Source organism: Aythya marila (genome assembly GCF_965140915.1).
Source record: "Aythya marila genome assembly, chromosome: 9".
Lineage (NCBI taxonomy): Eukaryota > Metazoa > Chordata > Aves > Anseriformes > Anatidae > Aythya > Aythya marila.
Window position 1 is genome coordinate 13,440,472 of NC_139050.1, and position 25,267 is coordinate 13,465,738.

General features: G+C 40.0%; 1 protein-coding gene across 2 annotated transcripts in view; it reads right to left on the bottom strand.

The window, feature by feature from the left end:
- Positions 1 to 25,267, bottom strand: part of LOC309881459 (glypican-5-like) — a 369,768-nt gene that overhangs the window by 272,120 nt on the left and 72,381 nt on the right. For both annotated transcript variants that reach the window (XM_082767440.1, XM_082767439.1), the window contains exon 3: positions 12,623 to 13,317. In XM_082767440.1, coding sequence (XP_082623566.1) covers positions 12,623 to 13,317 — 695 coding nt within the window. The remainder of the gene's footprint in view (positions 1 to 12,622; positions 13,318 to 25,267) is intronic.

Here is a 25,267-nt window from a genome sequence, read left to right on the forward strand (position 1 = left end):
TGACACCCGCATGGTAACAAACCTGCATTTCTCGGGGTAACCCACGGGAAAGCAGCTTGTAGTGCTCAGTGGCCAGGCCTTGTCAGGCCTGCCAGCACACTGCCAGCTGTCCAGACCAGGAGCACAATTTCTTCTGTCTCAATATATATTCCAGTGTTTATTCTTCAAATCATTTTCCCCACGATTGGTTTTCTAGCTCTTTTCCGTATCTTTTGTCTCAATTTCATACACACCTTCCTCACTGGTTTGCCTCCCTTTGAGTTCATATTCTTCTAAAACCTTTCTTGTCATACCTCCTCGTTTCTGTACAAGATTAAATTCTCCCCAAGCCACTTGTCCCATCCCAGCTGTGATCAAGTCTGTGCTTATAAAAATGCAATCAGACCCGAGTGATGTTTTCCACTTAGGGTAAGATCTTTCATTTCCTTCTGAAGATTTCTTTAGTCTCCACATTATGTGGAATGCTGTCTGATACTCACTGCCTCGAGTGCTACCTCAGCCCTTTTCCCCCTCCTCTCTGTCACTGCCCCCCAGTTCAGAAACACAAACCATTGATTCCTGTCACAAATCCTGGCTTTTCTCAGTCAGTGTACTGGTTTTGGATGTCTGCACTCCCTGTGAGAGCTCCTTGCCTCCAGGCAGCCTCTCCTCCCCGCACAGACCTGCTGGGGTGCCCGTGGCCAGATGCCAGCACCCTGTGAAGGGAAGATGGGGCTGCCTGGGCCCACACGGCTCCCACAGCGTTCCACAAGGTTCCACAAAATTCCAGAAGGTACCAACCGGTCCCGGGAAGCCAGGTGGCAGGGCGAGGTGGGCCTTCCATCACCATCCGACTGTTCTGATGGGAAATGCAACTTTTACCCAAGTCAAGTCTGTTTTACCCATGACTGTAACTGTGAAGGGATCTCCCTGCCTCTATCTCAGCCCACGAGCTTTTTCGTCATAATTTCTCCAGTCTGCTGAGAACAGAGTTCCAACTTTCTGTACTGAAAAAATACACGAATCAGTAGATAAAAATTCATCACACTTAAAAAAAAAATAAAAAAAAAAAATCAGTAGATAAAAAATTCACCAAACATTTCATGTCCCAGGTCTAGTGTTATATATACATACAAGCGTCCCAGCAAGTAAAAAAGATTCTTTTCTTTTGCTTCCACAAAAGGAAACATTACATGTGCTTATTAGAGGGGAAAAAACATGCATTGAAAAAAAAAAAAGGCATTAAAATGATGTAGCAAGTGACAACAAAAGGAGAATCACCGATACTCTCCATATATTGAGTGATTCGAATCCCACCATCTTATTAGTGAAAGTATTGACTAAATCATAAAGAAAACCAAAGAGAGAAAGCATGGATATCTTCCTGAAAAGGACTCATGGATTTTCCAATGAGTATGTGCATGTCTTTGACTACTGCTACATCATGCAGGCAAGCTGAAGCGTCCTTCAGTAGGGGCACACGGATGGAAACGCCCCAGTTCCCTCTTCACTATCCAAACAGCACTCTGCTCCTCCAGTTGTGTTCTCATACATCATACTTTCCTCCTGCCTCCTGCCAGATGAGGTAGCTAGAGTTCAGACTAAGCCATGAGACCAGAGAAAAATTCTGTGAAACAAAATTGTTTCGTGTTGTTGTTGTGGACAAGAAGAATAAAATTCACTTTAAAGTAAAGCTTCATTACAATTAACAGAAGTTATAGAACCATAATAAAATGACCAGCAACTCTCACCTCACTTCACTATAGAAGAAGGGAGCGTCACGGGGTTCCTGTTTCCAAATGCTGTAAAAGCTTCTTTTTCTATTCAAAGGAAAGTACCATTGTTAAATATATACTTTTTCCCCCCTCCGAAATTTAAACTGCTGAATTCAAAATTAGTGAAAAACTTACAAAACCAATCTTAGAAACAAGAAACGAATCTGTGAACATTTACTGTTTAAATTGACAAGTCTTCTAATGGCAACCAAATAGTTAAAGAAAAAAAAAAAAAAAAAAAAAGGAGGGGGGAAAAAAACCTTAAAAGACTCGAGAGAATTAGCTGTTGCTAAAACAATTTTATGGTCCTTTCCACTTCACTGGAGGTAGTTTGTATGGCTGACTGGAATCTATTCAATGCTGTCAAACATCTAACACTCCCATAGCTAGACGCCTTACAATGAATAACAAGCAGTCTAGCTGCCAATATGCTAGAGCTGCATTTTTTACCAGGGACTGGACCCCAACCCAGCAACACTCTACCTTCATCGTTTGCTGCCTTGTTAATTTCTAAGACCAAAAATTAACCACAACAAGCAGAAGTGCCAAGATTCCAAAGCACCGCAATTACAAATTCCAGCACATTTAATAAGTAGCAATACAGTAAGTCAGGTCCATAAGAAAATCTGAGTATCTGATTTTTCTTTTGTACTTCACATCAATTCTGTAATAGAAAGTAACATTCAATTTCAGTAGATGAATTACACAGTTTATGGAGACTTATGATAGGTGCACAGAATAGAAGGAAGAAAGAAGTAAAAACGGAGAATAAAGTGTTGTTGAAACACTAAGCACATCATCTGTCATCCTGAGTACCATCATTTCCATAACTATTATCCCAAGCAATGATTGTCTTGTTCAGTACTGTGCTTCAAGCAAAATCCTGGACTCTTACCATATTTATGTCCTTCATCCTTCAACTGTAATAGTGGGGAAGTGCTGACACCAACATCATATTCCCAGTAAGATACACAGTGCTCGGTGAAATTATGGCTGTGTTACCTTGGCAGGTTTATGATTACGGCTTCAGTAGAACTTCCATCCCGTAGCTCATATCCTACCATCAGACAGACACAGGCACACCTGCCTCTTCATAAAGCAGCAAGTTAAAAGTCAAACAGGACACAGATTTTGTGACCTAGGGCACACTTTTCTGCACTTGCAGCTTCAGGGGTGAAAACGATCATCAGACTGACCATACCTTTTGCATTGGACTTTTTAAAATTATTATTAAAATTACACTTGGCTGTGTAATTCCTCGAAACTAATTCTCTTGGTACCAGAAAGTGCTGAAAAGTATCAGAGCCTCAGTTTGGCAAAAATAATAGTAATAATAATGAAACAAAGCAGCTGTTTTGAGAAACACTGGTTACGTCACACCAAAGCTCAAATTTAGTTCTTCTCACTGAGAATCAATAGTAGAACTAACACGCTCATTCTTATTCAAAAATAGATGCTACATGGACTAGAGTTTTAGAACCAAGTTGATTATCCACACCCTAAAAAAGATACAGCTTCATCTATCTGAAGGAGAGAAGAAAAACAAGTGTATGTGTGTGCAGAGTAATGTGCACACATGGTTGCATACACGCATGTTATTGATCACAGTGCTTAGCATCAGAGGGGCAAAGCTTCACACTCCTGCAATGGCCAAGGGCACTTGCCTCATCAAACATGCACTTTTAAGCATATATTTACAACCAGTATCAATGGCTTAAAGAAATAAAATGTACTTTTCAGAAATGCATTAGGAGTTATTTTTTTAAATTATGTCCCTAAACAAAGATGATAGGCAAAAGGCATAATGAATAATATGTATGTATATACATTCAAATATGTATTTACTACCTTGTTCAGGCCTCTTGCTCTAAAAGCAGGTTACTGTTTCTTGGCTTTACATGTAACCTGTCCTTACTCTCTACATCTGGGCAAATTACTGGCAATACACCATACGTTAAGATACACCCCACAACTTAGATTAAACACCAGACTCCTGTAGCATTTTATCTGTTTTGATGATGCATGCATACAAAATTTCCTGAAAACATCCACCTATATTTTAGCTTAATATTTCTGTGACCACAAACCCACACACATAAATACCTGGTGTGTTTCCCACAAGTACTTTGGCAATAAAAGTAGACCAAACAACCATACCATGGCTGTAAATTAAAGAATGGTGCCACGATCCCTCTCAAAGACAGAAGTCTTTGTGAGAAGGCAGCAACCCCAAATCACTATCAGCTGCAAAACACTGACCACAATCATCAGTCACATCTGGTTAATCACAGTCAAAGCCATTTTCAAACCAAAAGCTGGTTAAAAGCTACATCCATCAATTCCACTGATAAGAATGTTTCACATAAAACTTTCAGGTTACATGTTTACACAAAAAGTAAGATGTAAGGAATGAAAAGTAGAACTTGAATACTGCTCTGTCAGGCAGAGAAGCGCTTTTTATTTTAGTACAGATAATTATTTTAGTACAGATAATTTAGTACAGATAAAAAGGACTTGCCAATAGTGTACCAGCAAGTCAGCTGTCAGTCAGGAGGTAAAGTGCAACCTGTGACTGAACACCTTTGGATATGAGGAGACACCTGCATCCAGTTCAACGAAAATTTTCTGCAAGAGCAAACAAGGCTAAAAAATTATGGAAAACCAAATTGTTGGCTATGTGTTTAGTCAAATAACATGACAACTGGATAACACCCAGTACCCACATGTCTCAGACCAACAGTAATTGTACAGGGGGGTTTATTCCTGCTCTGATTCATCATAGTTTAGACTTTGGAAACACATTTCAATTTAACTTACTTTGTAGGGACGTTTTCTGGGTACGTATCAAATTTCAAGCCATTCCATCACTACTGATGAGATGATGCCTTACACCTGGAGATCATGCTACTCCTTGCTAACACCTGCATGGAGGACAACTGTCATTAGCCAACACAGGCTGCAAAGCTCCCTGCATCCTCTTTAAGAGCCATTCAAGACTATGAACTCTAATTCTCCAGAGGACTTTTGTAACAGATGGGAATGAGGCAAATGCATTAAACAATTTAGATGATTATTTCCAGAAATACTTATACAGTACTCAAGTGTCAAAATGCTTTTAAATCAAGCAAATAGCACGGGGCAAAACTTACAAAGCTGACAACGAGAACTAGATGCTTATACTCTGCAAAGTTCTGTGGACTCCAGATACAGAATTCTAGAGCTCATTTTTTAAAAATTCATTCCTGACTGACCATAAGACAAGAGCAATCTTTTGATAAGTACGTAGCTCAAGAGAAACACATCAATATTTTTAAATAGGCAATTCTGTATGTCCTACACTGTTAAAAGCGTTCTTTTACCTTTTGCACAAAAATTGGTAATTACACTACAAGATGCGCCCTCCGTGCAATTCACCAGGCTTCCAAAAGTTCTCCTTCTGTCCCTTCTTCACAAAGGATTTGAATCTGATGTACACTCAGCATAAGTGATTCTGTGTCTTCAAGGTCACATCTGCAAGAAGCACTACCAAATTCGACAGCTTCAAGAGGGCAGCCCTTCAGGCTCCTACAAGATCATCTGCAGACCTCATCATAGCTAAGCATTTCCTCTTTTCTCTTTTCAGAGATTTACTGGTAACAAGTATTTAAGGAAAAGTGAAATGACATTTTACATACCATTTCTAGTGCAAATATTTCACAAGCATAGCTTTCCATGTACATTTTCACAGGTATTTTCAGCATACTAAGGCACTGAATCTACTGCTCTTACCTCTGCTAAGTTTGGTACTTATGCTTATTGATAGCTGGTGTTGATCATTTGAACTGGAAAACTTGCAGGAAGGAAGCACCTGAGTTCAGCTCTGAGCACTCTCCAAAGTCTCCAGGAGTGTCTTATGACACTGATCTCTAACCAAGTAGTTCATTACTAGCTGGCAGAAACTGTTGCTGTGAACTTACTCAACACCAAGTTATTTTGTTCATAGTACTGCCATTTCCTTTTCCAATTTGTAAGGTTAGTGTGCATCCATCTCCTGCTGCTTTAAGTTTGGCAGTCTTTTCCCACACTAAGTTTTTATTTTCCTAAAGGTGACCATTTAAACACATCTTGTGTCTTTTGTTTCTCAGGTTTGGTTTTTCTAATTTATTCCTAAAGATTTCAGACCACCTCGATTATTTTTCCTAAGCCTTCCATACACTGATGAATTTCTACCAAAAAAATTGCAGCAACATTTTCATTTTGTTTTCAAATGCTTTTCCCCTGTCAGGAAGTTTTGGCTCAAGCCCACTGCAGTAATGTGGGCATTTCACAATACAAGTGTGTTCTTTCACAGGCAGATGCCTCTTTCCATCCTTAAACCACACCTAACAAATGTCTATATAGCTTGTTCTTCAGTACCAAAGGTATACGCACACCTTTGTATCTTCCAGTTAGCCAAGAACATGTGCTGAGGTGCATCACATGTGCCTGTAATGGGCACTGACAGTACACCCTCAGATCACTGGAAAACTGGGGTGCTGGATTATAGAACTAATAACTGGAAAAAAAAAAATAATAAATAAAAAAAAGCCTGGTTCTACCTCTTAGTATTACTGTCTCCATTTTTTCTAAGATTACACCAATATACTGCTATTTCATAAAAATATTGCAAGATTTAATTATTAGTCACTCTTTCAGTGCTTCTATAAACTTAGCCTTTTCCTTCTTGTTTTTAGACTCCCAAACTGCTCTCTCCAACTCCACCAGCATTCCCACTCTTACCCACTTACAGGTTAAATACCTCAGAGAGCTATAAGCCTGAACTCACCTGCAGAGCAACCACTTTCTTCAGCGCTAAGTACCACATTCTGGTCAACAAGATCAATTTCAAAATCAAAACACTAATAATGATGCAATGTAAACAGTAAGAGAAATCCATTTTGAAGTGGCTTCAGGGAGACAAGTTTAGACAACAGTAGAGAGAGCTGTGCGTGCATTTCGTGACTACATGCTGCCTGCTTTGCAACAGGAGTCAAGTTTTTAAAACCACTGATGAGAGGAGATTGATAGACCAGCCAAGACCAATCATCAACCTGTACTTTCTTTTTTTTTTTTTTTTTTTTTTTTTTTTTTGTAAGTCTAAACCCACTAAATTCTCATTTGCTGTTTCTCTATGCACAGTGCCTCCCCAGCTCCTAATTACATCCCTAATTGCAAATGACTGAAGAAGAAGCAGTTGAGCAGACATGGAAAGCCTAACTCCTTTGTCTTTTTTTCATCACCATCAAGGACAACATTCCTTGCTAGGGATCCTGCTTTCATCACCTTCTCATGCCTTCCTTGCGTTGCTTGAGACACAAAACTTTAAAGAAGCACCACATGAATGATCTGCCACAAAAAGCCAGCAGATTCTCTCTTTCATTACAGCCCTAAACCAATCCCCTCTAAAAAACAATCTGTATTTAGTGGATGTCTTCTCCATATCATCCTTGATGTCTTCAAAGCCTGTGGAAGGACTGCCACTTACTACCCCGGGATTTTGACAAGACTTTCTCTCTCCCCATCACTGATTTTATTCTCCCTAACACTCCTGAAATTTCTAGCATCATGTATCTGAAATACCCCTCGCTTCCTGTGTTTCTCCTGCCTCTGTGCTGCTCCTTTTCCCAAAGTTTATTCTTGTATCTTTTTTTTTTTTTTTTTGTCATTTTCATCACATTAATTAGTAAGCTAGCTTCCAAGAACTTGATTGGCTCAAGGCATAGATCTTTCTTCTTTCTCCTAATTCCTGATCTCTGATGGTATCTATCAATCAAGGCCTTTATTAGCTTTTGCTTTTATTATTCCTATAATCCAAAAACCGTGTGGTGGCATTGTATAAACAGACATTCTGAAAATATTAAATCTGTGGCTTTTTATATTCCCTTTATTTGAAACATTTTCAGCTATTATAACATCAGTAAGAAGATGAGTACTTTATGTTGGACAAACACACAGAAAGAAGACCAAGTTTCAGGACAATATGCATCTTCCTACCTTCCAAATGTTTCTGCTACCACACAACACTTTGCATTTTCCACCATGTAGGCAGGCTTCCCAACGAGCCACATGCAGAGTATAAGGCATGGCCATACCTGGGAAATGTGCTAAGAACAGGTAATTATGTGTTCAAGCGCTATTGAGCTGAAGTGGAATTCAAACCATAAAATGCTTTTTCTTTGACAATATAGCCTCCACCTTGCCATTTATAAATGGAGCACTGACACACAGCATCTTCAGCTGTACAGTATTTTTCTGTTCTGAAGAAGTATAGAGTGACAAATTATGGGATGGCTTGGATTGGAAGGGCCTCAAAGACCACCTGGCTCCAACCCTCTGTCAGACTGCAGCTGACAGAGTCCTCGCCAGCTGCCCAGGCAGCACTGGGCGTATCTGCAGAGCAAGCAGCAAATCACCATTTCCAGAAGCTGCGAGGGGACCTGGGCCCACAGAGCTTTCCAACACAGGCAAAAGTGCATCTTCTATGCTCAAATGCTCTAGTAAACGGAAGAAGCAACCTTTTACTATTGGACCTCAGAACACAGGGACATTCCGCTGTTGGACCTCTGACCTTGGGAAGCCATGTATTCTATCGCACGGAGGAGAACCAAATCTCTTTGTAACCACGGACTGCCAAAAGATAACACAGAATCTGTACCTGAGCAGGATGCTGATTCCACAGCACCTGCCTATACAGCACGACACCATCCCACAGACCATCTCTGCCCTTCAGATCCACACCAATAAAAAGTCAGTAGCGCCACATCTGCAAGACCACCAAGCTCCAGGCAAAGCCAAAACTGCAATACCAGGATCTGCTCACTATCAGCAGAGGTGCAGATTTGTAGTTAGCTTGGCCAGACAGATTCTACTTCTGATCCAACAGAAATCTTCCCTGCCTCATATGTTCTTCTGTTCCTATTACCTATCTCCATGAATGCCCCCCGGCTTGCTGGAGGAGTGCTGCAAGCCCACCTCAGTGCCTCGCAAGCACCAGGCACGCTGCCTTGTGGGGCTCGGTCTGGGGAGCACCAAGAGCGGCTGGTGAGCAACAGGGGACTCCCCCTGGCAAAGTGCAAGAGCATCCTTCACAAAAAAGTGGTTTAAATGAGATACTTCAGGTTAAGCACATGATCTAGTACTCTGATGAATGGGGAGCGACCTGTGCATTTTTTAAATGTTTATTTTTACTACTTTCATAATCATAACCTTTATATTTTAAGGACTACAAAATTTTACTAAGAGAGAGGGGGAATTTGGCTTGTAATGAATAACCAAGCGAGTAAACTTCCCCCAAGTGCTAGAGACCAGCATGCATTTAACTGCCTCCCCTCCTTGCATTTTACTTCAAGGTATTTTATTTCCACTTAGAATAAAAATAAGAAAACAGGAATAATGCACAAATAAAGCATTTGGTTATAGAATAATATGGCAGACTGAATACAAGAGAAAACAACACCTGCCTTTAAAACACAGAAAGGTGCAAACAAAGTACGGAGAAAGACTCAAAAATGATAAGGAAGGGGGAACAAACCTGGTCTCTGTATCTGGCACCAAGAAGCAGTCAGGGCTCCTACCAATATGAAAGACAATTAGATTCCAGCAGACAAACCAGAAAGTAATGATTATGATTGCTGATGCTGCAGACCGTGGCTGGCCCACATTAGGTTAAGTAAACTGGATGCAAGCCAGCATCCCTGAACGGCACGGCACAATCCGCAGCAATCTGAGCAGAGATTATCAATATCTTAAAGGTGACCTTTCACACACGCTATCCCAGCAAATCAGGCAATTCTCGTGGCTCTAATGGAGGAGATCAGCAGAGGCCAGTCTCTTGAAGCCATGCGCTCTTCATATAAATAGGATTTATTTTTTTAATTTTATAATAATTGACTGCACCTCATTTGAGCAAAGTACACTATGCACTTTATTGGTTTATTTCAATCCTTCCCCCTGTTTTAAAGAAAACAATCTAACTTTTCATTATTCATTATCATCCAGGCAGACAGCAAGCTAGAAAAAAACAACGGTAATTTTTAGCCATATTGCCTATTAAAAAAATGTAAAATGTCTCCTAAAAGGGCAGGTGCATTAATTAAGGCTGCCTCAGGATAAATGAAAATTACTAGGAGTGCTCTGCTTTCCTGAATGAGTTTTACATAGATTATTTATAATTGAATGAAACCAATTACAGCATTTGTAACGGAAACTATACATACGTTAAACATTTCCATTTTTGCAGAAGCTGAACTGCATGCACAGGAAAAGATATTTATTTTGTTACAAAAGGAAAAAAAAAAAAAAGTCTTATTTTTTCTGAAAAAGTAAGTTTTATACAAGTAAAACTATATACTAAAGTACATAAATCCTGGGTACAAAACCGAGCAAGAGCAGCCCAAAAGGGTACAAGTGTAATTGAGAATCAAGGCCCGGATTCCAGGAAGCCATCTCAGACGGAAATCCTGAAGCTGTAGATTCAACTCCTTTCCATTTCTTTAGAGAAGGAAATACAGCTTAATTAGGTTCAATTTTCTAAGTAATGGTTAGCCTCTGCAACTAATCAGGAAAGTTCTAAATCAATATCAGACTAAACGCTTGCTCAAATAACGGAATATGCTCTGTCTTCAAAATATAATCCTACCTGCAGAAATCTGACATCTGAAAAAGTTATGGACTGAGGATAACAAACTGGCATATAGTTTTCATTTTCAAACAGAAAACGTCCTTTGCTATCCTCCAGAGCAGTGTCTCAAACAACACCCAACTTTTTCTTTTCTTTTTTTTTTTTTTTTTTTTTTGTGCACAGATTTCAGTAGTGGGAGAAAACAAAGAACTTTGGGGAAAAAAAAAAACACAACAGTTTCAAACACAACAGCTCCCTCTGAATTCATTCTTAATGGAAGAAAGAAAATGTTTAAAGTTAGTGCAAGGGAAGTGAGATAGACCCAGGTAAAGCGATTTGAATAGCAATTATCTTTAATGGTCAAAGATCCCTCAGAGGTAATTCTGCTTCAAAATCAGCTAGAAGCAATGCCCTCATTAACTTCATCTGTAATTATCTGATATTCACCTGGATTACACATTCTACTCCATCAGCAAAATAAATACGACTATATTAAGAGGCTTATAAATGCAGTGCAGAATTACATTTTAGTGTTTTGTAGCATACACTGCCTAAGTTGCATACACTGCAGGAAATACCTGTCAGACCATTTTGGCTGTCAGTAGCCAGGAACCTTCAGTTTATTCCTAATTATTTCTGTGTAATCAATAATGAAACAGTGTGACAATTTAAAGAGGCACCTACCTATAGTCAGATAAAACTAATAGGTAATAATTAAGAATACATTTTCATTTCCTTTCTAGACACACATATAAATAACCTGATAGTGAAAATTAGAGCAGATGTGAGAGTACTGTTTAATACACACCCTACGCCTAGCACTGCTTTATAGTATGTTTTATGATGCTACCAACTACACATTAGCACAAGCAAGATCTGTCCTACAATGCACATAGGCTCGAACACCAATTGTGCAGTAGCCAAGAAATTGAACATTTTTCTTAATATTTCATGTTTATCTTCAGATACCAAACTAGCAGATACAGGGGTCATGGATGAAAAGGAAAAGGAGAACATCAGGCAACATGGGCTAAGGTAACTCCAAATACACAGTGATAATCCTATCAAATTACTAAAAGTGCGTGTGGGGGGGGATTATTTGTTTAGATAAACCATGATTTTTTTATGTTCTGTCAGTATCTGCCTCTGTCAGCTCTCCTAAATTGAAGAAAGATGTGACGTTAGGTTACGTGGAAGCTTACAAACATGCAGGCATTTTCTCCTGGTAAACTATGTTCTTAGTTTAAAAACACCCTCTGTAGTATCTTATTATATATATTTTTTCCCCTCTTACATAATATGATGGCCAGAGTTCAACATAGGAATTAACTTTATAGATCTCTGCATTCCCTTCTCATTTATTCTCTGCAAGAATTCCTTCCCTGAGAAAGGTGAATCTATCTGCATCTCTTTTTTCAGATTAGTTTTTCTCCTGCTTAAGGCCACACTATTTTTTGCACTGACAGTCCTGTGGAACTTCATAGAGATGATGCCAGCAGCACCATTACTCATTTCAGTAGTTTCTGGTCTAATCTTCAACACCTTGAGAGAACACCTGTCAGTCACATGCTACTGTTATTTATGAGACCAACCACGTACAAAAGATAGAACCATTTAAATCTATTTTGTTCCTCTGCTTGTGTAAATGCTGTCAAAGAATTAATTTTTTCAGTGCTCTTTTTTCAACGTTCTTTGGAGGAGTGTACTCTTTATAGAACTCTACTACCTTCCTGATGTCTCGATGGTCAGCACAAAAACAAAGCAACTGTAAAATGATGGAAATATTAATTTCTTTGCATTTAATTAGAAAAACACACTTTTAAGCCCTTACACTGTTCCTTATGGAAAGTCCCCACACATTACAAATATTCACACGCCAGGGGAACACTGCTCCTGGAGTTCCAGGATCAGATGCTTTAGAGCATGAAAATATGCTGTTGATATCAAGTATAATATACTCCCCTTGTTTTTTTAGAAAATTCTGCAGACAAGCCAGAGTAATCTGCTTTACCGAGCTACTTCTCAAGGAACAAACATTTTCCCCACTTTCATTTCAGTGCAGACTGTTGAACCCTATCATAATTATCAGTAATATTCTCACTAACTATTAAAAAAGATCTGAATGAAAAAATAAAATTTGATCCGAAGACAACACCAAGTTGTTCAAATATTTATTCATCCAATAATGAAACTTATAGATAAGAGTAGGGAATAATTAGAGAGCACTTACCGTAGCAGAGAGCTGTGGTCCATTCAGCTGTGCATGCAGGATGGCTTCATTGATGGAGTTCCGGATTCCTGTCAGTGCGATTTCCAGGTCATGCGAGGCAGCCATCTCGTTTGTCAGATACTCCAGCGTGGAGATATACTCCCTCCATTGGGCATCCAGTTCTGACACACTGGCCAAGCAGCCCCTCATTACATTGAGGCAATATCCGACGCAGGGTCTGATTAGTGTCAGGCCCTGGCAATGAGGGCAGTACTGCATCTTCACCAGAGCTCTGCTGCATTCCTTGCTGAGAACTGCATGTTCAGTAGTATTTATTACTTCGATGCCCAGGCTGAGGGCCTGGCTGAGCATCCTGCTTGCCCAAAGAGATTTTGACAGCTCTGTAACCATGTTTTTAGAATAGCGTCCAAAAGGATTTATGTCTTGCCTCGTAAGTCTTAGACACTCTGTATAGTCCTCTGATAAATCTGTAATTCCTGGGTTTATTAGCCGACTATACACAAGAGGAAAGAGACTGTCAAAGAACCGTAATACAGCACCTTCCACTGTAGTCTCTGCGCCCAGGATGTAGAGAGAGATGTCTCTAAAAAGCTTTTTAACAGGCTCCGCTGCTTCTTTCGCCATAGGTCTGTAAGCTGTCTCGAACAGGGAACTTGTGCGGTTTTCAGCTAAGCGAAGCAAGGACTCAAAGGCCTCTAAAAAAGGGCAGGGGAGAGAGAAAGAAAGATGTCTGATGTTAATAGCCAGCAGCTACATCTCAGGCACATAACTTTACTGTCCTGAATAGGAACACCAAGAGTTACATGAAATCTGCAATACGAATACATTAGTAGTTAATACTGCTTTCATCGGTAATATGATTAAAAAGACTGGTAAATATTACATGTGCATAATAAAGGCAACTCATAATACACAAGCAATTTCTTAAAATTCTTACTGTATTCTGGCTGGCTAGACCCTGACCCAAACTCTAGCGGCCAGTGCTGGGCTTCCACAGACAGATCTGTCTAGATAGCTTTCGTAGCTGCCTCTGCATTTGGACAGCCCAAGCAGACACGTTACCAAAACATCCCTACATCAACAACAGATGTTGCTGACCTAGCACACAGGGAGGGGTACAACATTTTTCATGCCTTGTGTATGTTGCTATAAAACTGCAGAATACTCGAACAGGCAGAAGTTCCAGGCAGTCTGGAACTGTTAGACAGGAGTAACTGGTACCAGGAGGGGGTCTGTGATACACCCATCACAGCACTACTGCTGCACTGGACTGCATGAATAGTGGTAGAATATCCACGTTTAATAAAACACAGAGTGAAAATTCAAACTTCTTGTAAAGCTGTAATAAAGATGCAGTGAGTCTGAAGAAGTCAAAGAATAACACATACATCTCATCAGTGCACAGAAATGACGATCCTCACTCATTAGTTGTACTTCTCAACTACAACTGTTTGAAATGATTTAATAACTTTTTAATAGTTTCATGAAAGCAACATCTTGATAACATTCACAGCTTAAGTATTATGAGCTTTTCATCCCAGATGATCTACTGCTACAAAATACTACATCAACAATGGGAAAAAGAGTGAAGGCCCTACAGTCTTGTTGAGGCTTGTATAATACATACTTGTACACATTTGGACAGCTGACATGCAGAGTCAATGTGGGCCAGAATGAAAGGCTAGACAAAGCTGACATACAAAAAGCAACTTTCAGATAAAGCTGCTGGGCAGCAGCTCAATGAAAACTTAAGATAAGTGAATGCAAACAGAAGCTGAAGTCTTTGTTTCACAGAGCTGCGAGTGGATGGCTGAGATGCACTTCCCACAAAGAACAACTCAGGGATGAAGGAAAGATGCCACGGGAAGAAATTCTCTGTTAACATTGGCTAGGTCTGGGCTCCAGCCAGTAGTCGGGCAGGACTCAACATCAAGCCCTCTATGAACTAAGAATGAAATGAAATTATAAGTGAAATACTGTTTTCCTGAACTTGACTACACCACTTTCAAGTGACAAAAAAATAAAATTTAAAAAGTGCAATTGTTAATGTATTTCGAATTGTGAAAGGTAAATGTTATCTGTCCAAAACACTGCGGGAGGTGCTAGAACTTCTAGACAGAGGCAAGGAAGGAATCAATTCCCAAGATTATTTTAAGGACACAGAAGGCAGTAATCCGAACCATTCCGACTGCTTTCTTTGGAAGCTGTACAACAAAAAGCCTCTGACATAAATCATTTTTGCACTTCTCTGGATGGTGAGTAGTTCCAGTCGGGGCTGGAAGCCTATCACTTTATACCTCCCGAGGACTGGCCAGATAATGAGTTTTCAGTCTAATCCTACTCTGCATTCATCTGAACATCACCACGTGATTCAGCGCCACGTAATGCAAACTGATTTCACCCAAAGATCAGCTTGGCAAGGGAGCAGGCACAATCCTGTAAATCAAGATTAGCATGCACTGGCAAAGTTTAGTAGAAAAGCCTGCTCAGTGCCTTCCTCTATTACATCTCTCTGGGCAACTAACTTGCTTGTTATCAGGAGCATTACAATCCCTTCACCACAATGGGTGATTTAACCAGACAGGTAATACACAATACTTCATCATACATTAAATCCTCAGTGTTTTACACACGCATGCACACACCCCTCCCATGAGCTGCTTCCTTCTGCCTGAGAACCACTTCTGCGTTCTCACCGGTATTACAACTAGTGCTCTGGAAGAGCATATAAAATCCTAGAATTTAAAAAAATCAGGTACCTTTCCATTTAAAAACAAGAAAGTTCATTCTCAGGCAGAGAAACACCTTGCCAAGTTTCAGAATGAAACAGATTTTTACAGCTATGTTAAAAATTCCAATTGGATTCGTGATGGAAACACCGACACAACCCGAACCACAGCACAGTCAGCTGTGTGCTGCTGCACTCTCAGCATTTTTTTGTTTGCCAAATCACTTGGTTATTTTTATTTATGGGGGAAATCTAACTACTATTTTTAATCACACTGAAAAGGCAATGGGGATATTAAAAACATGAAAACAGTGCCCTAGGGGTTTCCTCCTTCGCTTGTACCTTTTCTCTTACAGATGTGCAGTTTACATTACATAATGGAAGCAGGGACTCTCTTCAACAATGCCAGTACGTTCTGACACTCTTGCCCCTTCCCGTCCACTTCTGTCAAGTCTGAACTGCAACCATCCATCTCCTTATCTGAACAAGACTAAGTGAAATGCATTTACGAATTTGCAAGGATCTTCAATTTCCTGAGAATTAACAGCCCCCAGTGAAAGATGAGAGCAAAACAGTCAGCAATGATGTACATCCCAAGGAAACAGATTTCAGGAGCCTCCTGGGATACTAAGTTGTAGACACTTATGAAACCACATAGCTTTATCTCCAAATCTCTCTTGACTGTCAAAATTGTGTGTTCAATTAAACAGAACAGCGTTAGTCTGACACAAGTATGAAATTAAAATATTTCAGAGTGTCATTTATTTTTCATTGCATAACAGAACTGTGATTGTAGATAACTTAATTCCTCCTGCAAACAGAGCCAAAACATCAGGCATATGGTACAGAAATCATCTCTGCTGATTGTAGATGTGGTGTAAACATCTGTACTGTGTCACTTACTTCCTTATCACCATTGGTCAGACACAAAAATAGACTTGTGCTTGCAGGCACTCTAAGCAATCTTTGAGAAGGAAATCTATAGGTCTTTTTTTCTTGTTATAAGGCATTAAGAGATGTTTGAGAATCAAATTACTGGATCAGCTGCATGTTCTTAGATAGAAATAACATGACTTCATGCAGTTGAAGTTGGTTTACATTCTGATCGTGCAGAGAAAGCAACCTTAGCATCTTGTTTTAAAGGTGACTAATTAAGTACTTTTAATGCACTTCTATCGTCCTTTGTACAGTTTCTAGATCCCAAAAGTTACCACTGTCTCCGAAATAGGACGTTCATCTATGCTGTCAAATACAGCAAGCCTTGAACTCACAAAAAGCTGAATCTTAAGCCTAAGCACACTCCAAGGAGAGAAATATTCAATTGTCATTCACAGCCTTTCATCTCAACCCTCCACCAAGAGCAAGGGACCATAACATGCAAATACATTGATTATGAGCAGAAATAAGTTGCAAGCAAAATTCTCCAGAATTTGAGGAAGACATGATATATAGTTTGCCTTCATTTAGTATTAAAATAAACAAGAAGAAAACCACACTTGTTCTCATGTTCTTCAAGAGCAGCTTTTTGATTTCAGGCTACAGGGAGACAAACAACAGCCAGTTTTGGATTTGGAACTAACACACCAGTAGCTCATTAATGAAATCAGGCAACATCAGCTTCCAGGAGGAGAACTTTGTTCAGATTGTTTATCATGCACCCACAAAATAGCTGACACAACCACTGAAGAGTCTGTGACAGTCCAACACAACTGACCAAATAGAGCTCACCTCTGGAAACTTCACGTCTGAACAGCTGGTGTTTGAAAATCAGCTTCTGGAGACAAGCCCAGTTACGACAAGATGCCACGGTGGTGTTGCTGCACAGAGGCTGCCAGGCCAAGCAGCTAAACAGTTTGCATTCTGGGCTTCCAGTATGGTTCCTACTATTCACATACACCGAAAAATTTATTATGCTCAGTGTAACACACAAACATTGCTTCGCACGTATGGTATCCATGCTTACTCACCACAAGCACGGCATAGTTTGGTTTTGAGTGACAGCTCCCTGCCAACCCATACATATTCTACGATTCTGACAGGAATGCATCCACCCTGATGCAGAGGATGCTTTACTTCTCTTAAACCAGCCACCAGCTACATTTCATGTACCTAATGAAAAAAAAAAAATCACAATTGAGGCCTGACTTATCTCGTACTAGCTTCCTGCATCAGTGTTACACCACTGACTTCAATAGGATTTAATCCCAGTTCAGCCCATTGTAATGTCAGAAGAAGCTGCATAATTCAAGTGCTTTTGCTAAAGAAACCTGCAAACAGGGTGAAGAGGGAAAAACAGATTCAGGAGGCTTGTATCAGTCTGTCTGAAACTGCTGTGCCAGCATTTCCCAAAGATTTCCTCTAGTCTTCCACCACCTGAAGTTTTGTTTGGGGGAAAAAAAAAAAAAAAAAAAAAAAAGACTTTAAACGATAGTATAGATTAAAGCAACTCCTCCGACAATCCGACAAGAGTTTTCCAAGAAAATCTGGATTCAAGTATGACAGCCGTGCACAGAGTTTCCTTCTCTCTGTTCTTCCAGACTTTCACATAATATTGAAATCGTTCTGTAAGCAACTGGGTTGAGATGGCAGCATCAGGAGCAGACTAAGCACCTTACAGCTCACTGGATTATGAATCAACCCAAATGCAATGTTCCTTTCTTTCCACGTGTCCAACACTGCAATGGCAGTGTGGGAACCATTTTCCCCAAACAAAGTCAATCTAAGCATCAGAAACCTCTGTGCAGCAGAGGCTCAGATATAGTGGGCCTACTCTGGCTGAGCCCCCTCGTCTTCAAAGACCAACGTCATAGAAGCGAGCGCAATGACACGCAGATGTAGAAGGAAAGTCACTGTTATTGCCATTGTGCTTCTGTGTGCAACACAGAGCTGGCACCTGGCCCACAGCACTGACAAGGTAAGACCACCCTGCTAATGCAACGGCTCTCCACCACTTTACTAATTCCTTAAATTCTGCAATAATTGAAAGCATGCTAACTTAAAAAACAACTACAAAAAAAAAACCAACGACCAACACCACACTACTAAAAGGGAAAATATTGTCTTATAAACATTACTGAAACTATTCAGTAATATTCAATAAACCAAAAGTAGCAACAAACACTGAATCTATCTATACAGGAATAGCATCTGCATACATTTTAGATTTGAGTGTGATCATGAAAGAAGAATGTCAAATTTACGTAGCTCCATTATTTCTTTGGTCTCTTAGGACCACACTAATATTTGGCTCCTTTCCCTTCAACATCTTGCACTTATTACAAAGTTACAGAATGAATGAAAGCTACAGTTTGTTGAACAATAGCTTCCTTTTAATGCTTTCAAGTCCTTTAAATCTTCTGCATCTTTATGGTTTGCCAAAATACAGGACAACATATTAATGTTTTGCAGCAGTAGGAATGAAGTACAAATTATTTGCAATTTGATATACAGAGTACTAAGTATACAGCAAAAAGTCATACATGTACATACCTACATGACACACATGATAAAATTCAGAGTTGTATGATTTCAGATATGCAATGACCTCCAAACATATTTGCAAGTATAAAAACAACAGACTGCTCAAACAGCGTCATTAAACAACATGAGCAGGGTTTTGTTTCTTTAAGTTCTTACAGTTACTTTGAAAAAGAACTTAAGTGCAAACCAAATTGTGTCATGTTCACAGAGACAGAACCTGAAATCCAGTTATTCATTAAGTTTTCATTTTCGTTTTGAAAACTTATAACTTGAAGCTTCATTTCTTTGCTACTGGCAAAATGTCACAATATAGAATGTCAAGGACTGGATGTTTCTTCTGATTTACCCTGAATTATTATGCTAAATAAAGTTCCACAACTTTTTACAAATACTCTATTTTTTCATTTTTTCATATGTTGTTCCTTTTAGAATGACAGGCTTCCTATATATAAATGCAGTTGCTTTTCACAGAGTTGATGAGAAATAACATTGTCAGTCCATTTGCATAGTACTTCTATCTGCAGCATTTAGAGTGCAATTGCTCCTTTTCAAACTGAGCAGTTTCAAGTAAAACCAGATCAGTTGACCAGCAGAAAGCTGGAGACCAGATGCGGCATTAACCTTTTATGACACCTCTGGGCGTGCACGGACAGATAAATAAAGCAAATAGTTCCTCTGGAATATTTGTGCAGTACGAGGCTGACAGCATCGCAGTGCTAAGATGATCTAGAACAGGAAAAGCCCTGAGGACAGCAGCCATCGGTACTACTCTCCTTCCATCGGGACAGAATTCCAGCAGAGCATGCGTATAATTCACACCTCTCAAATTTGAGTCTGCCAGCTATTACTTAGTAACACAAATTCACAGCTTTAACAGGAGTTGGGCCAAAGTAACTGAACTGAGAACTACAGCTGTGCTTCAGTAGTATCAGCTATGCTTTTCGTTTGTTTTCCAAGAACAACTACTTTATAAAATATTTCTCACAATATACAAGGGAAAAAATCACCAGTAGCTATGTATCTACGCTGCAAAAAGGTAGTTGGATTCTTCAGATAATCATCTTGAAAGATCTTAGGGGGTTTAACAACCACTTGAGACTGGGTACAGAAACAATGTTAGACGATTAACCTGATCAGTCCTTGAAACACTACCTGGAAGCTGCAGCTCTAGCAAGCAGCGTATCGTTCCCAAGCTGCCTTACAGCACTAACCACTTGCAAAAGAGCTCTGGATGACAATTCTATAATAATCAACATTTCAACATAAATCCACAGAAGCAGTCTATAAATTGCTCAAATTAAGTCTAGCTGAAATATTCTATTGAAAAAAAAAAGTTTTTAGCACAAAAAAAAAAGTTGCTGCTTTTATTTTTCAGGTTAAAACCCTGTGCACAGTTGCAAAGATGTATAGTGAACTGAAAAGTCATCGTTTCTCCTTAGAAAATAAAAAAGCTTTCCTGTAAACATAAACAACAGCTTGGACAATATTTTCTTTAAAATCAACCCTAGATCATTACTTTTCTGGATAAGGAAAACTCCCAGTATCTTTTCAAAAAAGGGTCTTGCTGTGCTTACTTCGGACATATGGGAGTATTACTGCAAAAATGTAGCCGGCCCCAAAAGGTAAGCACGTTGGCCCAGCAATCCCAACTTGCACAGCGTTAGACAGGATTTATACTGGGCCCTAGAAAAGCTGCTCACAATTTGGTTTCTTCAGAACAGATACTCAGCACGTATGGCTACAACCCCTTTGAATGAGCAGAACCTCCAATGCCAACGTCTTCTACAGGTTTTGTGCCATTTTCAATGCACATTAATTATTACATTGCAACTGCAGGTTTCTCAGAACTCACCAGGTTGTCACTGAAATACACAGCAAACAACAGAACTCGAGCTATCTGCCTAGGAAAGAAAGCCAGGGCATGCCTGGCATGGGGACAGTGGCACACGCAAAGCACTGACACAGAACTACTACTGCCACCAGGAGTGGTGCAGAACAATCACCTCCTTCTTTCTGGGGCCTGTAACAATTCCTTCCCACATGGGTAAGCAATTTTTCAATGCTGGGAATCACCACACTACATATGCTTGCATGCAAGTAGTCTTACTGCAGTCTCTAGGATTTAAGTGTTTCACATAATTTCCTCCCACTTTCTGTCCAGACTGCTGGACAGAATAAAAGGTTATCGCTTCTATTTGGATTTCCCAAGAGGTCTGCTTTTATTAGAAGTACGTTTGGAGTGAGATACTTAGCACATACAGCATAGCTTACAGACCTAAAGCAGACATGGGGAAGAATCTCAGTGCACCTCACCACTGCAGGACAGGCTGGCTCAGCACACATTTATCACAGTGCTCCAAATGCGCTGGGTCTGCATAGGGTACAAAAAAATTCCAAACTGGAAACTATGCCTGGGTGAGAGAGCAAGGACACCACATGTAGGACACATAAAAGTGTGTTCTGGAGCGAATCATAGCTAACTGTGGGCTACTGCCACATGAACACCAGAAGCTCCAAAATTCAGTTAGGTGAGGAGACATCTAATGCACAAGTCAAATGTGGATATGCAGAGATACCGCCATAAACTACTTGAGGAGACTATTCCTAACACACAGTGCCAGAACCTGCTTGTGCAGCCTTCCTGCAAATGAAAACCCCAGAGAAGGTGAAAGCTGTGCCAATGACACACAGTGCCAGGCACTAGTACCAGAGGGGAATGGATGCCACCATTGGAGGGCTTTTATCTTGGTGGTCTGCTGGGGCTCAAATGCATTGCAGATTTAACACGATCAGGCTCAGAGAGCAAGCAAGTGGGGCTTGCAAAAAATACTGCAGAGTTCTCTGCCACCTGATTTATATTGGGGCACCGATGACCCTTGAGACACTGACCACTGGGTATGTTACCCACTGGGTAAGTGTAAAACGTAACACACATCCTTAGAAAACAGATGCAATCTACACTTCCATCAAAGTACTGAGTGCTCTCTAAAACCTGCCTCTGATGAACTGCTGCACTGCATGTTCATGTTTCCTGGCAGAGAAGCCACACAAGAACACAGATGAAATTGAGGTATTATACTTTTATACCTCTGGTGTATTCAATGCTATGGAGAAAGGAAAGGATACAGTATTTTTTAAAGATTTGTGATTTATTTTTTTTCAATATTTAAGAAGAACCAAAACTCTCAAATCCATCAAGACAAAGCAGGAATACAGTCTACTCAGATGTAAGAGTTTTTTCAATCTTCTGGGTATATTTTCATTAGCAGAAGAACAAGCAGAGAGGAGTCTCCAGGGAGAATTTTCTCGACCCTCTGATTATGGAGTTCAACTGGCAGTAGGAAAACTAATACGTATGTTTCAGAAGGTCATGAACCATTTCATGATTTCCAGCTGAATTAGTTAGGTGGTCTATTATGACTCATTTCTAAAAATCTAGGAGAAAAATAGCCACAAGAGATAGGGTTAGCTTAACAAAACAGATTTGTTTCCCCTCTTCAAGCCTATGTGCTAATGTAGAAATGTAAAATAAAATTCTGAGTTCCATTTGAGGGCTAATGTCACAAATAAAAAAACGTGGTTTTTTTGTTGTTTGTTTTTTGTTTTGTTTTGTTTTTTGAATCTATACTAAATCTGCATTTATCAACAACTTTAAAATGCAGAAAACAATCTTTATGTAGGGAACCACAATAACGTGGCCCTGTGTGTTCAGCAGCAAAGACCGCCTAACCCAGCACTGCCAGCTGGCTCAAGAACTGCACTCCAGGAGCAAACACTTCCAGCCCTCAGCTGCAAGAAGGAAAAGGATCATTGCTCACCATGGCAGCCAGACTGACTGGCAGTATTAGCAATCACGGGGTACTAGTTTCAAAATAAGGGGTCAGGACACCTTTCATCTGTTTCTTCTGATTTTAGACTGGGTAACATCAACACCTTGCAGTACTGTGAATCTACTAACTTCACCCATCCTTCTTCCTCAGGTTAGTATACATAAGCCTAACCAAAATAAGCTAAAGTAAAAATAAAAGCCTGATTGCTAAGCGTTGTTACAGAGACAGTCCTTCCTCTAAGCAGTTTCGCAAACAGTTCTAATTCAGTGGTTTTCATGTCTTTCAGGTTCTATCCACTAGAACTGGTAACGTATCAACACACAGCATCCTCACCCAAATTTCAGCTTAAAATACTTTGTATTGTTCCACAGACCAGCTATGACCTGCTAAATGTATTGCCCACAGGGTGAGAGAGAGCCTTCGGACTCTTCCACAATACACTGAAAAGTATATAGACACCTACATTAAAGGCAAAGGCATTCGCCTTTGATTACAGATACAGGTAAGTAATGCTTACAAACAAAACAAACAAACAAACAAAAACTTTCCCGTAACATCTATTTCCAGCTTTCTCCTTCTGTAGATTATTTGCAAACTTATTTGATAGCCACAATGTAGTTGAAAGGAGATTTGCTGGGAGAAGCTGACTTGTTCAAGGGGTTTCTTTACAGTCACAACAAAGAATTGCACTGCATTCCTGAAGAAAAAGAGTGGAAAAGACTTCCATGACTGACTTCAACAGACACTGAAACCAAGTCACTAAGCATAGGAAAATGGACTGGGTGCTGCTTTTTAAAGTTTCACATGCTCACAAAGCCTCTCTCAATGGGAAAATTAGAGGTGGAAAAATACTTAATATAGTCCCATAAAAATGCATATAGCATTTTTCTTTATGGTGAAGAGCTTCTCCTCGATTTATCCTCCCAAATTCCTTCAAGTAAAAAGACTGGCATGTGTTCAGCATATGGGTCACTGCTGGCAGAAGTACAGATGTTGGCAATTTGATAGCTAGCCAGATGTTTGCAGGGAATTAGCTCCAGTTATTCCACAGGGAAAACACATGGTCCATTGAAATCACATGCCTATTTTTCTCCCCAAAGTCCCTCCTCAAACAAGGAAAATCCTATAGGTAAGTTTTTCCAATCACATTGACTACAGAAATATTTTACAGAACAAAAATCCCATCTGCAGCAATGAAGACCAAAGATCAAAGCAATGAAACAGCATTTCTTAAATACAGAAAATTGTGCGTTCCCTGACTGAAAGGCACCGTGACACCATACTGCAACGTTGCCATACATATCCTGACACCCTCCGAGATGAGTAGGGCTTCACAAGATCACAGAATTAGCTTATATCCAATAAGTTGCTTAATTACGATCCCACGTTTGCTTATTCATCCCTGAGGTCTATTAGTGGTCAGATATCAATTGAATACGTAATTTATCTCTTTGCAGGAACAGCAGCAGCAGAGGAATTTTCAAAGAGAGGACAAGGATAGGCTCAAAAAAATAAAGAATATATAAATCTGCCTTGTTTGTTTCAAGTTCCTCTACAGAAAGCTTTGGGGCTTGGATCTCAGCGAGTTGACTCATGGATCGGCCTAAGGCAAGAGATGAGATAAGAAGCTCCCCTAAGCACTCCTGAAGTTTGCCCATCTGGGGACGTGAGGCTTGTTCAGTGAGCAACTGTTTCTCCTCTGGGCTTGCTGACCTTCAAGAACTGTACAGAAAGACCATTTGTGATTTTGATTGATGGCATATCTTAAAGCACTGACGTTCATTTTATTAACAAGGGTTCTTGAGACAGGTCACCAGAGAGAACAAGACACCCTGTTAAGTTCCCACTTAAGTAAATTGCTCACGTGCCCTCACCTGCAAGACACGAGAGACACACATGCTGCAGCAACGCCCCTTCTCTCAGCTCAGAGGTGCCCCTCGCCACAGGATGTGATCATTTCTGAGGGAGAGAAGGGTATGCAACCCGGTCTGCCCATTTTTCTGACACACGTTTTCCCTGCTATGTCACAGCTCAGCGAAAATGCCTCATAAAGGCTTGCAGAGCTTGTTTTCTTCCTTTCAGCCTCTTCCCACAAGAAGGAGCAATCCTCTCATTTTTCACTCCCGAATGTCACATTTTTCATGTCAGGCCCCAACTCAGTAAGGTATTTAAGCACAAGCTTTACCTGCTGAGGACCGCTGATGTTCTCAATTACCTCACTGGGTGCAGGCCCAAACAGAGACAAAGGGAAGGTTTTTGTGGGAACGCATTCCAGCTTTTCTCTCCTACTTTCTCAGCACTACTGAAGTCATCACTTTGCTCCCTCTACGGCTTACAGCTATGTGGTACATCACTTTGGTATTTTTGTTAAGCGTTGGTCATTAGTGATGGAAACTCAATTATAGAAACATTATACTTTGGATTGTGGGTCAAACCAGCTGTCAAATCCATCTGTCATACTGAAGTTTTAATATAAAATTGTTAAAACCTCTCATAAATATACAGCCTTTATAGTTCCGTTTAAAGTTTTGCGATCTTTTACTCAGCAACATAACGAAAAAAAGAATTGCAGATAAATCACGTTAATAATGAAAGCAAATTAGCCAT